This window comes from Pan paniscus, chromosome 23, assembly GCF_029289425.2.
Source record: "Pan paniscus chromosome 23, NHGRI_mPanPan1-v2.0_pri, whole genome shotgun sequence".
In the NCBI taxonomy this organism is placed as follows: Eukaryota; Metazoa; Chordata; class Mammalia; order Primates; family Hominidae; genus Pan; species Pan paniscus.
This window is the reverse complement of record NC_085927.1, coordinates 52,213,894-52,230,884: the sequence shown is the minus strand read 5'-3', so window position 1 is coordinate 52,230,884 and position 16,991 is coordinate 52,213,894. Positions and strand designations below refer to the sequence as shown.

The 16,991-nt window shown below is 54.2% G+C and overlaps 1 protein-coding gene across 4 annotated transcripts in view; it reads left to right on the top strand.

Moving 5' to 3' along the window:
• The window catches only part of NFAM1 (NFAT activating protein with ITAM motif 1), a 58,698-nt gene extending 42,020 nt beyond the window's left edge, over window positions 1–16,678 (top strand). For 3 of the 4 annotated variants that reach the window (XM_055105402.2, XM_034948498.3, XM_003814651.4), the window contains 2 exons: window positions 9,984–10,073; window positions 11,834–16,678. In XM_055105402.2, coding sequence (XP_054961377.2) covers window positions 9,984–10,073; window positions 11,834–11,893 — 150 coding nt within the window. In that variant the 3' untranslated portion in view covers window positions 11,894–16,678. Of the gene's footprint in view, window positions 1–9,983; window positions 10,074–10,093; window positions 10,231–11,833 lie in introns of those variants that run through there. The other variant, XM_034948497.3, reaches the window with a different exon arrangement.
• The last annotated feature ends 313 nt before the right edge of the window (window positions 16,679–16,991 follow it).

Sequence of the window (16,991 nt, the reverse complement as noted above, 5' to 3'; positions counted from 1 at the left end):
CCCTTAACACATCAGTGATTTGTAATGATTTGCTCTCTCCCCTCCTGGCACATGCAGATATTATCTTACATGGTCACAATCACAGCGCAGACATGCGTTGGGACCCTGTTTGTTCCACTCTCTGCTGTGTTGTAGGCATTTTCTGAAACAATTTTCCTGGAGATGTGGGTGCATCTCCAGGAAGTGGAAGGTGGGTGCAGCGTAGGGGCCGAGGAGGCCAGGCTGCCCCAGCCTGGCCAGCCAACCAGCATGCAGCCCTCTGCCCAGCGGCTGGGGCCCGGGAGGGCTGGGAACACTCTTTTTGCTACATTCCTTTCGGCTCCATGAACAACATATGCTCCAAGTAGAGCAAGGGAAGAACAAATGCCACCCAGTGCCAGCTGGGGTCCCCATCTCGTGAGATCTGGCACCGCCAGGTGGGCTCCCCACTCCACGCCTGGAAGGCACACAGCCCTTCTGGGGCCCTGCAGGTCCCCAGGTGCACGCTCCCCAGGTGCACGCCCCCTGGCTGCGATGGTGCTTGGGTTCTGCTCGTACGTGCTGTCGTTTCTGTTCCCACAACATTGACTCACTCTAATAACGCCACAGAACACCACACAGAGGACGCCCAGGATACAGCCTTGTCTGCTGAGGATGGGGCGGGTGGCAGCGAGGCCAAGGAAATGTCCCTGTGGGGCAGTGCCAACAGTTCCAAGTGGAACGTGACAGTTCTCAAAGGGCTTTCAGCTTCCCCATCCTGGGGAGTTTCTGTCAGCCACGCTTTTGCACGTGGCCGGAGACTTCCTCATACTCTCTCCTGTCTCCCAGCATCTCATAGTGGTATTTTCCCTACCAGGGATTCTGGTGTCAACTGTTAGATGAAAATATTTCTCTCCCTCTCACTCTCACTTTCCCTCTCCCCCAGCATACACATATGTGAGATAGATATATATATATATATATAAAAGAAGAAAATAACCAGCATCCTAATCCCATCTTCTTCCAGGATAAATACTAAGAACATTGACTAATATATTTTCCAGTATTTTTTCTATAAATATATACAAAGAAACCCATACGCACTCACACATACTTCTTTTTTAATTGGAGCAATACAGCTATTTTTTTCATGAACATCTCATGAACATCTTTCCACGTGAATAAATATCTTTCTATGAGATTATTTTTAACGGAAGAGCTCTTTTGAGCAGAGTTTCTTGTTGCCTGGGTTTCACAGCCTCTAGGATGCAGGCCGACTTCTCTGGAGTGAGGTGAAGAGACCTAACTGCCTGCAGAGTTGCAGGGCAGCTTGGAGAGTAGAGGTCATAGAACTTTGCCAAGCCCTTGACATAAGGGTCTACCAACTGGGATTGGGCCTGGGCGGAGAAGAGTGACAGTCACAACAATGATGATGGTATCAAGAGCCATTTGTTGTGTACCTACTATGTGCCAGGGATCATGGCAGGACTTTACACCTGTTATATTTTATCAATCCTCTTGATAAGGTTTTAGGGTAAAGGTTTTGTCCCCATTTTCACTTTCTTTTCTTCTTTTCTTTCTTTCTTTTTTTTTTTTTTTGAGCAGAGTCTCGCTCTGTCGCCCAGGCTGGAGTGCAGTGGCACGATCTCGGCTCACTGCAAGCTCTGCCTCCCAGGTTCACGCCATTCTTTTGCCTCAGCCTCCCAAGTAGCTGGGACTACAGGTGCCCGCCACTGCGCCCGGCTAATTTTTTTGTATTTTTAGTAGAGACGGGGTTTCACCATGTTAGCCAGGGTGGTCTCGATCTCCTGACCTCGTGATCCGCCCGCCTCAGCCTCCCAAAGTGCTGGGATTACAGGTGTGAGCCACCGCGCCTGGCCTTCCTTTGGATTTTCTACGAACCCAGTCATGTCATCTATGAATAACGCAAGTTTTACTTTTTCCTTTCCAATCCTCATTATTTTATTTTATTTTTATTATTTATATTTATTATTTTTTTTTTTGAGACAGAGTCTTGCTTTTGTCGCCCAGGCTGGAGTGCAACGGTGCAATCTCAGCTCACTTCAACCTCTGTCTCCCCTGTTCAAGCGATTCTCCTGTCTCAGCCTCCTGAGTAGCTGGGATTACAGGAGACCACCACCATACCTGGCTAATTTTTTTGTATTTTTAGTAGAAATGGGGTTTTGCCATGTTGGCCAGGCTGGTCTCGAACTCCTGACTTCAGGTGATCCACCCGCCTCGGCCTCCTAAAGTGCTGGGATTACAGGCGTGAGCCACCACGCTTGGCCTGTTTTATTTTATTTTTTTGAGACAGGGTCTTTCTCTGTCACTCAGGCTGGAGTGCAGTGGTGTGATCTCGGCTTACTTCAACCTCTACCTCCCGGTCTCCAGCTATCTTCCCACCTCAGCCTCCCGGGTGGCTGGGACTATGAGTGTGAGACACTGCACTTGGCTAATTTTTTAATTTTTTGTAGAGACAAGGTCTCACTATATTGCCCAGGCTGGTTTTGAGTTCCTGGGCTCAAGTGATCCTCCCACCTTGGCCTCTCAAAGTGCTGGGATTACAGGCGTGAGCCACCGCACCCGGCCCAATCCTTATACCTTATTTTTTTTCCACTTTATTGCACTGCCTGAGGCCTCTGATACAATGATGGTGAATAGAGGTGGTGATAGCAGGCATCCTTGTCTTGTTTCCCAGTCTCTGGGGAAGGTTTTTTTTAAAATATAGTCTTCCTTCTTTGGGTGGATACTTAAGTAATTTCCTATCTTTCTTCTTTTCTAATTTGTGCACTTACAGTATGAACTTCCCTTTAATATGGCTTTAGCTGTATCCCACAAGTTTTGATATGTCATGTTTTCATTATCTTTCAGTTTAAAATTTCCATTGAGAATTCTTCTTTGCCTCACTGGTTACTTAAATGTGATTTGCTTAATGTAATGTGGTGGCGCACACCTATAATCCCAGCTACTCAGGAGGCTGAGGTGGGAGGATTGCTTGAGCCCAGGAGTCTGAGACCAGTCTTGGCAACATAGCAAGACCCCATTAAAATTTTTTTTTTAAATTAATAAGGATCAATAAGGATATGGAGGGCTGAGCGCAGTGGCTTACCCCTGTAATCCCAGCACTTTGGGAGGCAGAGGCTGGTGGATCACCTGAGGTGGGGAGTTTGAGACCAGCCTGACCAACATGGAGAAACCCCATCTCTACTAAAAATACAAAAAAATTAGCCGGGCATGGTGGCACATGCCTGTAATCCCAGCTACTCGGGAGGCTGAGGCAGGAGAATTGCTTGAACCCGGGAGGCGGAGGTTGCGGTGAACCAAGATTGCGCCATTGCACTCCAGCCTGGGCAGCAAGAGCGAAACTCCGTCTCAAAAATAAATAAATAAATAAAAATAAGGATATGGAATATTTTATCAACATGATCAACAAACTTGGCCTAATTGACATATATGGAATACTCATTCAACCAGGCATGGTACGTGTTATTTTCAAGTGCACACAGAATATAAACTGAGCCATAAAGCAAGTCTCAAAAAATTCAAAAGGATTAAAAACCATACAGAACATACTCTCTGATCACTGTGGAATTAGGTAAAAATAAAAACACCACATAGCCATCATATAATTAGACATTCAAAACTGTTGAATGAGTACTCTCATTAAGGATTAACAATTGATCCTTACTAATTAAACTTTTTTTTTTTTTTTTGGCTGGGTGCAGTGGCTCATGCCTGTAATCCCAGCACTTTGGGAAGCTGAGGTGGGCAGATCACGAGGTCAAGAGATCGAGACCATCCTGGCCAACATGCTGAAACCCCGTCTCTACTAAAAATACAAAAAAAAAAAAAAAAAAAAATTAGTCAGGCGTGGTGGCGGGCGCCTGTAGTCCCAGATACTCAGGAGGCTGAGGCAGGAGAATCGCTTGAACCTGGGAGGCGGAGGTTGCTGTGAGCTGAGATCATGCCACTGCACTCCAGCCTGGGCCACAGAGCGAGACTCCGACTCAAAAAAATAAAAAATAAAATAAATAAATAAATAATTTTTTTCATGAGTTCTCACTATGTGGCCCAGCTGGTCTTGAACTTCTGGGTTCAAGTGCTCTTTCTACCACAACCTCCCGATTAGCTGGGATTACAGGTGCATACCACCACATCTGGTTCTTACTGATTTTTTTGGCCTGTTTTCTCAATTTTTAACAGAAGTTAGTTAAAATCTGCCAGTATGATTGTGGATTTGTCTATTTCTTCTTTTAATTATGTCAATTCTTGTTTTTTATTCATGTGGAAGAGTGCTCATGGCATATTATGACATGAAAAAAAAGCTTTACTACTTCAATTTGTTTTAAAAAAAACTTGACCTATTCTTTGGGAGGCTGAGGTGGGTGAGTCACCTGAGGTCAGGAGTTCAAGACCAGCCTGGCCAACATGATGAAACCCCCTCTCTACTAAAAATACAAAAATTAGCCAGGCATGGTGGTGCACACCTGTTGTCTCAGCTGCTTGGGAGGCTGAGGCAGGAGAATCACTTGAACCCGGGAGGCAGAAGTTGCAGTGAGCCGAGATTATGCCACTGCACTCCAGCCTGGGTGACAGAGCAAGACTCTGTCACAAAATAAATAAAAATAAATAAATTTAAAAATAGAAGAAAAAACTTGACATATTAAAAGCATGAATTCGGGGTGGGTCAGACAAACCCACCAAAACCCCCATCTGAGCCTTGTTCTTTTGCTTACTGGGTCTGCTACTTAAACTTTCTGAGTCTTAGTTCCATAATCTGCAAAACAGGGTTAACGGTACAATATTGGTTTACAGCTTGCAAACATGCTGTGATTTCTTCCATCTGAAATTCCTTGAGCCCGCATCCCCCTCCAGCTCCCTGCCGTTTCTCCACAGCACCTTAGAACAGAGTTCCTCCAGCGTTGACAGAGCCCTCTCACCTTCAGCCCCTCTCCCTCTCCTTTCTGTTTCTCTCTATAGGCTTGCAACCCTCCTCTTCGCCAGAACCTTCCTTCTCAGGGTCACCATTGACTCCACATTGTTAAACCAATGGGCAGTTCTCGGTCCTCACCTTCCTTGATGAATCAACGGCATCTGACACCCTTGAGCTCTCCCTCCTCCTCAAACACACTTTCTTCACTTGCTTCCAGAACATTCCACACTCTCCTGATCCTCCCCTGCCTCACCATCACACCTCCTCAGCCCCTTTCACTTGTTCCTCTTCCAGAACCAGTGGAACCCTGAACTGTAAAGATTGGAGTAAATGTTGGAGCCCATCCCGGGACCCTTTTTCTTCTTCATTCCCTTCACTGGGTGATGTCATTTAGCCACAAGGTTCTGAAGACCATCTATATCCTGACAACTCCCAAGTTTATATTTCCAGCCCAGACATCTCCTCTGAACACCAGAGTCAACCCCACTTGAATGTCTAAACAACATCTCTCTCAAACCAAACTCCGATTTTTTTTTTTTTTTTTTTTGAGACAGAGTCTCGCTCTTGTCACCCAGGCTGGAGTGCAGTGGCGTGATCTCGGCTCACTGCAACCTCCGCCTCCCAGGTTCAAGTGATTCTCTTGCCTCAGCCTCCTGAGTAGCTGGGATTACAGGTGCGCACTACCACACCCGGCTAGTTTTTGTATTTTTAGTAGAGATGGGGTTTCAACATGTTGGCCAGGCTGGTCTCGAACTCCTAACCTCAAATGATCCACCCGCCTCAGCCTCCCAAAGTGCTAAGATTACAGATGTGAGCCACTGCGCCCACTCTCGAACTCCAACTTTTTACGCACGTCTCCTCATTGCTGCTCCATCCTTCCCGTTGCTCAGGCTGGAAATGTTGAAGTTATTCTCTCCATCTGTGTTTCAATCACTGCCCATATCTGATCCATCAACAAATCTTGCTTCAAAACGTATCCAGAATCCAGCCCTTCTCACTGCCCCAGCGCTAACACTGGTGGGAGCCACTCCTGTTTCTTGCCTGGAGTCCTGCCGTTGGTCTCTAAGCAGCTGGTCTATTTTTATCCTTTCCCCTCCCTGTGTCCCCCTACCCACACCCCCAAGACCCCTGTTCGTTTTTCACCTGGCAGCAGCCAATGATCCTGGTAAGCCATCGTCAGATCATGGCCCTCTGCTCAGAGCCCTCTGAGACAGAGACACCAAGATGGGGTTAGGTGAGCAAGGGGTTTATTAGAGAAACCCTCTGGGAGAGAAGATGAGGAAGGGGCTGGGGAAGACTGGGAGAGCAGCCCCTCCGCGGAGCAGGTCTGATCCCAAGGGAAGGAAGCCCCTAAACCGTCACACTGCCTAGGGGTGTGAGGAGTGCCCAGGTCAGAGGCATGTGGCCTCCATGCAAATGTGGTAACAGGTTTCAAGGCCCAGCAGCTGGGCAGTTTTGAGCCCTTGGTCAGTTCCGATCCCTTGAAGCGGAGGTCTGTGAAGCAGTTCTTACGACCGCCACGGTCCTGCAGAGGTTCCCCTCTCACCAAGGGTCAAGGTCAGCGCCCTGGGCCTCTGTGCTGGCTATTCCCTCTGCCCCAGGGTGGCCTTCCTGACACTGGCCACGGCTGCTCCCTCTTTTTTTTTTTTTTTTTTTTTGAGACGGAGTCTCACTCTGTTGCCCAGGCTTGAGTGCAGTGGCACAGTCTTGGCTCACTGCAACCTCTACCTCCCGGGTTCAAGTGATTCTCCTGCCTCAGCCTCCTGAGTATCTGGGACTACAGGCACCCGCCACCACGCCCGGCTAATTTTTGTATTTTTAGTAAAGACGGGGTTTTGCCATGTTGGCCGGGCTGGTCTTGAACTCCTGACCTCAGGTGACCTGCCCTCCTCAGCCTCCCAAAGTGCTGGGATTACAGGCGTGAGCCACCGCGCCCGACCCGCTCCCTCATTCTTTCAGCTCTCTACCCTCATGGGACCTTTCAGTGCAGCATTTTCCTGACTTCCCCTTCAAAATTGCCCCCTCTCCCCTTTCCTGTCCCATCCCAACCTCCCTATCTTCCTTCTTTGAGTCTCTCCAGTGCCTTCATGGCTACCTTTTACTGTGATTATTGTCAATCTAGAGCCTCCTGGCACCCAGCACACAGTAAGTGCTCAGGGGTCACCTACTATATGATGGGCAGAAGCCTGTTCTTAGCTCCCAGGGTGTCCGGGTTTCCACGGGGCCCAGCACAGGGAAGTGGGGACACTCAGTAGCAAATGTGAGGCATCAGGATGTGATCTGCATCCTCATTCAGCAGCAGTACTCAGAACCCCCACCCGCCCGGCGGCTCTGTCCCAGCCCAGCCTGGCCCAGCATCCTCGATCTTACTCTCAGCCTCCAGGCCCTCCTGCTCCCATTCCTGCTCTGAGCTGCTGCCAGAGGGACCTTTCTAACACACGACTCTGATGCCTGGTGAGGAAAGCCTTCAGGGGCTCCCCATTTCCACTGCCTGGTCTAGAGCTGAATTGCTTCTCCACGGAGTGTGTTCCTTCCCGAACAACACCCCCAGATCTCACCCATCACCCCCAATGCCCAGGACTCTCAGACTAGGTCCAGGCCCAGGGACACTAACTTCAGCTCTGGCCTCAGCCTGCCTGGAGAAGGCCTCAGCATTGACTTCACACCTCTGCCAGTTGGATGATCACTGGGGTCAGCACCATTGCCCACTGGGCAGCAGGAGGCAAAGGGCCGGGAGGGCCTGGATCCCAGACAAACAGCCGCAGCCCAGCCCAGCCCCCAGCCCAGCCCAGCCCAGCCCAGCCCCCCAGCCCCCAACACCGAGCCCAGCCACAGCCCAGCACCCTCCCAGCCCCCAGCCCCCAACCCCCAGCCCAGCCCAGCCCAGCCCATCCCCAGCCCCACAAGTGGCCCATTCCAAGGCCTGTGCAATCTCCCAGCAGGCATACCTAAGGGAGGGCCAGGAGGGGATGGTTCAGGAGCTCAAAGGGTGTCCTGTTGCCAAGGCTGCACCCTGCATTTCACTGCCTGGTGATGCAGGTCATACCCTGCATATAAATGCACCCAGCGGGTCAGGACTTGTCAAGGCCTCACTCAGCAGCTGCTAATTGGTGGCCACCTCCGCAGCCTCCCCTGCCCTCAGCCCCGCAGCTGCTCCTGCCCTGCCCACTGCAACACCGCCCACTCGCCTATTCCCCGACTCCTCCACTGTCCCCCACTTCGACAGGCACGAAGGCCGCACAAGGCAGGGCAGGACTTGGAAGTTTCCCTCCATTCGAAATGAGGCTTCTTCCTGGGGCAGCCCTGGTCCCTTTCCTACAAGGAAGCAGGTTGGAAGCCCCTCTCCCCAGACCCAGCCTGTTTCTGGCTCAGAGACCCCTTGAACTCGTCCTCAGGGCCGCCCCACCATCCCCATGTCTGATGCCCTTGAAGTGAGGGTCTCCCAAGTGCCAAATGGTTTATTACTTGGATCTTCATGCCCAGCTGCCTCTTGGCGCCTGCCTCCCTCCCTCCTTCCCGCCCGCCTCCCGCCCTCCTCCTGCCTCTGAGCACCACCTGTCTCTCCAGCCTGCCTCAGCAACCCCTGCTTGCCTGTTGCCAGGGAAACCGCCTCCTTGGCAACCAGCCGGCATCCATATGACACGTACACTCAGGAAGGAAAGGCTTCTGCTCTTGCTTAGGCTGTTGGTGGGCTCTGCTCCGGAGTCCAACAGGTTCTGAGGGAGGGTCTGGTCTGTGATCCCAGAGAGGGGAGGTGGGCAGGCCTCATGCTTCTCTTGACCATTCAACAGCAGTTTATTAAGCACCTACTACTTCCCTGACTGTGTGTGTGGCCCTTTGTGCACAGTATCTCATTTAATCATGCATTGAACCTGCAAAATAGATGTGATTATTCCCATTTTACAGACGTGGAAACTGAGGCATGGAGAGGTTAAGGGGTTGCCTTTGGCTGGCAGAAGTCAGAGCCGAGATTCGAACCTACTCTTGTCTGACTTTAAAGCCCCGGTTCTTTCTACCATCCTGAGGTCTCTGGCTAGGCCTTTCTTAGCTGGGCCAAGAGTGAGTGGGCCTAGGACACACCCGAGTGACGGGGAAGCCCCCTTACCATAGCTCATTTGGTGCTACTCCCTTTGTGCCAAGCACAGCTGTAGAATCAGAAACCCAGAGATAGATTAGGCATGGTCCCTGCCCTCAAGGGGTTCCCATCTGGTGAGATGCTGGTGGGAGCAGGACTCCGACATGACCCAGTGCAGGAGCCATGAGGCCAGGGACATGGCCTCCAAGCCCAGCTGAGCTCAACACTGACTCGGGCTTCCTGGGAGGAGGCTTGGGCTGTGGGGGGACCGTGGTCAGAGAGTGGGTGGCAGGAGCTTGAGACCTCCAGGGAGGCGCATATGGGTGATGACAGCAGCCCAGGTGGCCCGGGAGGGGTGGCTGAGGGGAATGAAAGGAAAGTGACAGGCAAGGGGGATGAGGGGTGTGCTGAGAACCAGGATTGGACTCTGGAATCCCCCAGCAGGGCACAGGCTCGATGACCAGGGAGTGTGACCCCAGTGGGTGCCTGGGTTATCCTTGAATACAGGCTGGGGTGGGGGTTGGGGAGAGCTAGAGGGTATGGGTGGGTGGGAGGACCCTCACAGGGGCCGGGGCTTTGAACAGGGGGGGTGAAGGCAGAGGTCATGGGGGCATCCTATTGGAGCAGTGGCCACAGGTATCATGCAGGGGGCTGCTGGCTGCCAAGCCCTTAAGAGCCTAGGGACAGGCAGGGACAGCAGGAGGAGGCCTGGCCCTTTCTCTTGCCAGCCAGGTGGAAGCCTGGATAGAACCCTCCAGGTGGAATACAAGGCTCTACTGGAGGTCCTTAAGGGAGGTTAGGGAGGTGGCCGAGAACAGAGAGGGGTCAGCCCTGTATAGGCAGGGAAGGGGAAAGGTGACTCTGGGAAAGGGGGTGGCAGGTGCAAAGGTGTGGCTGGGCTTCACCCTCCCCTGGGCTCCCACGGTGGGGTGTGTAACAGGCAGGGGGCTGGCTGCTGGGGCCAGGGACTGCCCCTCTACACACTTGCCCCTGATCCTGGCACCCCGTTTCCTGTAGGCTCTGCAGCGCCGCGAGACCGAGGTCTATGCCTGCATCGAGAATGAGGATGGCAGCTCACCCACCGCCAAGCAGAGCCCCCTCTCCCAGGTACACAGGCGCTGGGGCACCAAGCCTGGCTTCTTGCTCCATCTGACCCTCCCATCACTGGTGAAGCTGGGGGGCAAATGGGACATGGAAGTGAGCCACCTGCTGTGGAATCCCAGCCATCTCCTGGTGGCAGCTGGCCTGCTGGTTAAGAGGACTGGTGCGTTTGAGTTCCTGCGCTGTCCCTTAGCCACTGTGCAGCCCTGGCCGAGGTGTCTGACTTCTCTGTGTCTGAATCTCCTTGTGTGCAGATTGAGCAACCTAACAGTACCCACCTCATAGATGTTCAGTGAGGGTAGAATGTACTGAGAGAGCTGCCTGGGACCCAGCTGTGCCCATGCACTATGAGCCACTGTAACTATCACTGGGCACAGTGTCCACATGGTCAGTCAGACAGGGGTGTTAGGCTTCCAGCTGCCCCCAGGTTGGTGTTGGCTAAAGTCTGGAGCTAGAGTGTGAGCTGGTAGAAGCTGGGCTGGCCTGGTCAGGGTTCTGTGATTGTCATGATGGGGCCTCAAGCATATTACCCAATCATACTTTCTCTCTTTTTTTTGTTTTTGTTTTGTGTGTGTGTGTGTGTGTGTGTGTGTGTTTGTTTTTGTTTTTGTTTTGAGACAGAGTCTTGCTCCATCACCCAGGCCAGAGTGCAGTGGCGCGATCTCAGCTCACTGCAACCTCCACCTCTCAGGTTCAAGCAATTCTCCTGCCTCAGCCTCCCGAGTAGCTGGGATTACAGGCGCCCGCCCCTGTGCCCAGCTAATTTTTTGTGTTTTTAGTACAGACAGGTTTTCACCATGTTGGCCAGGCTGGTCTCGAACTCCTGACCTCATGATTCACCCGCCTCAGCCTCCCAAAGTGCTGGGATTAAAGGTGTGAGGCACCGCGCCCGGCCCATACTTTCTCTCTTAAACCTGTTTGCTCATCTGTAAAGTGGATGAGCAGTGTTTTCCTGCAATACCAACTGCCTCTGAATTCAAATGTGTTCCAAGCTGAATAACATCTGCACCAGAGCTTCCAGCACCGTCAAGCGTGAGGCGTTGTTCAGCCAGAACAGGAGCCCACAGGCCTCTTGGAGCATCTGTCGGGGAGTGCGGGCGCCTGGCACTTGGCCTTCTCTGGCTCGGGCTGGCACTATTTGTTAAATCGCCTGTTCTCAAAGCCCTTTCTATACTCAGCCCTCAACTAGACCCTGAGTGAAAGCAGGGACATCTCCGGCAGTGCCCACCCTGTGCCAGGCCCTGGGGTGCTGGACAGGAGAACTAGGCATGTCCCTACCCTCTGGGAGCCATAGTCTGCAGGAATAGGTCGCTGACCCATGGACACACAGAGGCATTTGTAGCCCTGTTGTGAGGGGTGTTCTTCTGGGAGGGACCAGCCAGGGTGGGGAGGGAGGGAGGGGGTCCCTGGGACCCTATGATGAGCCCGCAGGCAGAGTGAGTAGGGGGCAGTCATGGAACAGGTGTGTCTGTGGGAGGAGGCGCATCCCACACAGAGGGCAGAAGGCAGAGGGCAGAGCTGTGGGGGAAGCTCTGAGGCTGGAAGGGCAGGCCCATGTGGCTGGAGGGCAATGGGCAGGGGTGGGGGCAGCATGGTGGGGGAAGAGGCTGGGGAGGTGGGCTTGGAGACAGAGGGCAGGCCCCCCATCAAAGCTACACAGGAAGTGATCTGTTGCCCTCTGGCTAAAACTAAATTAGTGCAAGTTCATTCTTAATGGTCATTCTCTCTCTTTCTCTCCTTCCCTCCCTTTCTTCTTTTCTATCCAGGAGAGACCGCATAGATTCGAAGATGATGGCGAACTTAACCTGGTCTATGAAAATCTCTAGGATGGGCTCCACCGCTCATAGAGCTTGCCCTGGGTCAGAGGACCGGGGCAGCCCCTGCCACCAAAGGACTTGACCTGAGTTGGGAGTAAGGCCCCCAGGGACACCCCATCATTTCACCCTCACATTCAAGGCCCTTCCTGTCTTGGCCGGCCCCACTGCCCCCCCATTCACTGCCCCCCCATTCTATGCCCCAACCGCCAAGGCTTTCCCATCTTGGGGCCTTTGCCCAGGCTGTTCCTTCTGCCAGGCAGGCCCTTCCTCCCTTGGCCCAACCAGCAAAGCGCCCCTCAGTCTTCAAGGGCTTTCCTGGATGCCACCCTTGCCCAGAGCCCTGCTCACTGCCTCATGCTGACAGAGCAGCATGCTCTCTTGGCTCTCTTGGCACCAGCCTGCACCTCAGCCAGCAGGGCAGCCTCTGAGCTGAGGGAGGACCCTGCAGGGGCGCCTAGCAGTGCTGTGTGGGGAGCCGAGGTATGGAGGAGCTGGGGAGCAGCTATGCAAATCCCTACCTACCCAGCTGGGCCAGAGGCACGAGGCAGCCAGGCAGCGTGGGAGCAGGGGCTGGCGTGGGAGGTCTGGGGGACAGACAAGGATGATGGACCCCTCAGAGGCAAGACTAGGATCAGGGACAGATCTGGAGGCCCAGGACATGGCTGAGAGGTGGTCAGCAGGCTGGGGGCATGGAGCAGAGAGGGCTTGGGTACAAGCTGGAGAGGAAGGAGATTCTGGCATGTTGGGGTGAGGGCAGAGGGACAGATGAGGGGAGGAGGGTGCTGGCTAAACAGGAACTGAATGAATGGCCTGAAGCTCCCTCTCCCAAGGGTTCCCACTCCCATTGGCCTGGCCCTGTACGTGCACTGTGTCATCTCCTTGGTCACCCTCTGCTCCAGGCCTTCTCCACCACAGGACCTCAGCTGTCCCTCCTTCTACCCAAGGTGGAGTCCCCCAAAGTCCCTTCTGTCTGGCCTATCCTGTGCCCACCACCTGTGGCTTCATCCAGCCCTCCTCCTCTATCTTTATCTGCCATAGGCCCCAGCCCTGGCCCCCTGTGGATTGAGGTCCCAAGTGGTCCAGCTGTGGGGTTTGGTGCTGGGACCCTCAATGGCAGCCGGAAGGTCCCTCTGAGGCAGAAGCTCAAGCCCCATGGGGACAGTGGCTCCCCAGTGCCTGGCCCTGAGCCATTTCTGCTGTTTCAAGTGCCCACATCACCCTCATTTCCTCCTCACAGCAGCCCTGCACCGTGGTCAGAAACCCATCCACAGGCAGGCAGTGGCTGGGGTCCGGGTGCCCCGGGCTGTTGGGCTCTGCTTCCTCCCTCTGCTCCCCCATGTCTCCCTGAGTTCTCCCACCTTTGCTCATTTGTAAAATGGGCAGGTCAATCTTCCCACCCCACCGTGTGGGCTGCCCCAACCCCAAATGTGCCCAGGGAGGGTGGGGAACCCAAGGCACAGGCCCCGCCCCTGCCCCCAAGCAGCACTGGGCTACTGGCTCGCAGAGGCACCTTTGGTTCTGCAGGTCATGCCCCTCCCTGCAGGGAAGGGAAAGCTGGTGGTAGAGGCTGGGCACAGACTGACATCCAGAAGAAGTCCCTTGGCCCTGCTAGGGTGGCACCAGACTTCTCTGGTCCCACAGGACAGCCAGTGGCCTCCCAACTTGGTTCTGGGCCCCCGCCTGCAAGCACACATGGCAAGGAGGGCTTTAGCAGGCTCACATAACCGAGTGGCAAGGCCCCTGCTCCCAGAGGCTGGATTTGAATGAACTCCGGGCCTGTTTGGGGAGGTGAAGCTGCCAGGTGTGCACAGGGGCCTCCCAGGCTCCTGGCTCCACCAGCCAAGGAGGTGGGAACAAGGGTCAGGGCAATGGGGGACAATGCCGCTCAGGGTGCAGTGAGCTCCCCTGGGAAAACCGAAGCCAGCAAGACCAGGAGAGGGCCACCTCACTGGGCCTGCCTCCCCCACCTCCTGGGCCTCTCTGACCTCAGCTCCTAGACCCTGGACCCTTGGCTGGGACTCAGCATTTTCCAGTCTTTTTCAGGGGTAGACAGGGGAGCCTGGGTTAAACTTTACCACTGTGCCCTGGCCCAGGCATCACCAACACGGACTCCCTGCAGCTGCCCTGCCGCCGACAGACCCCAGTTAAACCCACACCTGGCCTTGGCCTCCCCTGCTCCATACCTTGCATGGTTTTTGCCTCACTTGGAATAAAATTCCAACTCCTCCCTGTGGCGTAGGAGGTTCTTGGGGGCTGATCCATCACCCCTCTGTCTATGTCTGGTGGACATAGACATTGCCAGCGTGGTGGTCGTCTGTGCTTGGTTCAGGGCAAGGCTGGGAGGCAGTGGGTGCTGAGGTCTTCAGTGAGCAAGGAGAGAGGCAGGGAGGAGGAGGAGGAGGAGGAGAGCACAGCATGAAAGGACGGGACCCTAAAGGGCTTTGGCCCAAGGGAGGGTGGGGCAAGAATTTTCTGAGACTTCTGTGGGCAGCAAAGAGGACTGAGCACCTGTTCTCCAGCCCCCAGGACTGAAAGCCTGCAGAGACAAGCTGGCACAGGGCGAGGGGTGGCAGGGAACTTCAGGGTGGGAGGTGCATGGGGCAGGCGGGAGGAGGAAGAACAGAGAGGGGACAGAGAGGGTATGAATGGGAGCTCCTGGGGTGCAGGCTTGCTTTCCACTATGAATGGGTGGAGGAGGAAAGAGAAGAAAATTGCTTTTGAGACCCACCCAGGCTGGGTGGCCTCAGGGCCTCCCTTGAATCCCTGCTCCACCTCCCACAGCCTTGTGGACTTGGGCAAGTCACTGGCCACCTGAGCCTCAGTTTGCAGTGACATTCAAGACAGCTCAGGCCAGGTGTAGTGGCTTATGCCTGTAATCCCAGCACTTTGGGAGGCCGAGGCGGGTGGATCACTTGAGGCCAGGAGTTTGAGACCAGCCTGGCCAACGTGGTGAAACCCCGTCTCTACTAAAAATACAAAAATTAGCCTGGTGTGGTGGCACACACCTGTAGTCCCAGCTACTCGAGAGGCTAAGGCAGGAGAATCTCTTGAACCTGGGAGACAGAGGTTGCAGTGAGCCGAAGTGGCACCACTGCACACCAGCCTGGGCTACAGAGCACACTCTGTCCAAACAAACAAACAAACAAACACTACTCAGTGTCTCAGAAAGGACAGAAGGGGACTCCCTGGCTCAGGCAGAAGCTCAGTGGGTGTGCATTTCCTTCAAGACTCGTCCTTCAGAAGAAATAGGCTTCTGGGGCAGTACAGAGGAGTCTAAGTGAGAGGCAGGCCTCCCTGGGAGCTGGGCCCAGGCTCTCTGCAGCCATGCCTTTAAGGAGTGCCTGCGGGGTAGCACGATCAGATGGACAGGCCAGGGCTGCCCAGAGCTGGGGGTGGGAGCAAGGTAAGCAGAGAGGTGAGGGAAGGAGGGTGCTGGCTTAGCAGGAGCTGAATGAATGGGCCTGGAGGGGAAAAGCTAAGGGGGATGGGGTGGCTTGAGTGGAGTAGGTGAGGCCCAGGTGAAGGGGAGCTGTGGACCTTCCAGGACGGACGTGAGCAGTCCTGAGTGGGGACTGGAGTTAGGGCGGGGAAGGGAAGCCCCAGGCAGCCCCTGCAGGCCCCTGCCCCTGGGCCCTACCGCAGCAGGGCAGCCGTGTCTCTGGGTCTCAGCTGATGCTTCCCTCTGCCCACTGGCCCCTGACCTGGTGGGATTTCCCACCATCCCTCCCGGCCCAGCCTGCCCTGCCCTCCTAGGTCTTCCCAACCTCCCCTCTGCAGAAACATCTCAGCCACGTCTGGCACCCCCAGGCATCCCTGCCTGCCTCTAGGAAGTTGACCCCTTCAATGGGTTTCAGCCTCCAACCCCACCCCCCACTTGACTCCTGCTCTGTCAGCACTTGCTTGAGAAAATCATCCTGGGAAACCAGCCTCTGGGAGCAGGGGCCTTGCCACTCGGTTCTGCGAGCCTGCTGAAGCCCCCCTTGCCAAGTGTGCTTGCAGGCGGGGGCCCAGAACCAAGCTAGGAGGCCACTGGCTGTCCTGTGGGACCAGGGAAGTCTGGTGCCACCCTAGCAGAGGGCCCATGGACTTCTTCTGGACGTCAGTCTGTGCCCAGCCTCTACCACCAGTCCAGAACTTGCAGTGGGTGCGGTAAACGGTGGCCCCTCCTCAGCAAACATTTCCAGGGGATTCTGGCAGCAGAGTTTCCATGGGAATGTGTGCTGGTTCTGCGCTGAACCCGGTGTGGCTGGGGTTCCCTTCACAGCCAATATTGCAGGAACTGAGCCTGGTGGCCTCGGCCAGGGTAGGCAGTGCTCTTTGGCCACCCAGTGTCACAAACCTGAACTCAAGTTACAGGCAAAACCTGTTTTTCCTTTTTCTTTCTCTCTCTCTCTCTTTTTTTTTTTGTTAAAGCACATTCTAATGTAAAGTCCATGCTCCATTCTAAAGATGCCTCTGGGATTTCAGGGATGGATTTTTATGTAGTTCAATAGTTTTCTTGGCAGACAGCTTATGCAGGAGAGGTGGGCCGTTGGCTCAGTCCAGCCAGGCTGAGTGGCATCACTCCATTCCTTGCAATACCAGGGGATGTCATTTGCCCACCTGAGGGGGCTTCCCCGGTCTCCCTTCCCTGACCTGTGGTCAGAATGATGGCCTCAGCCTTGACTGAGCGCGGGTCAGGCCAGACTCTCTGAACTTGGTGTTGGCGTGTGTTTTGTGTGTGTCTGGAGGTGACATATGTGGGTGACAGAAGCATATGTTACAGTGAAACATTAAAACTACAGCAAAGTGAAACTCCTCTGATGCACCTGCCACCTCCCAGCCTCCATACCCATCCCCTCCCCAGTAGTAACCAATCGGGTCATTTGGGAGTGTTTTCTTCGTCGCTGCTTTTATGGCATCTAGGTGTCTACCTGTGAACATGTAAAATATGGAGCGCCGTGCGGGCTTCCGAACAGCCGCGATGCATTCATTTTGTAGGTGTTGTTTGCACTTGCTTTGTTGATGCAGCCCCACGTGGTGGGATCTGCCGGAGACAGCACACAGGAGCTGCCAGACTCCAGTTACAACAAAGGATCCTGCAGGACAGATGGATCCTAATTTAATC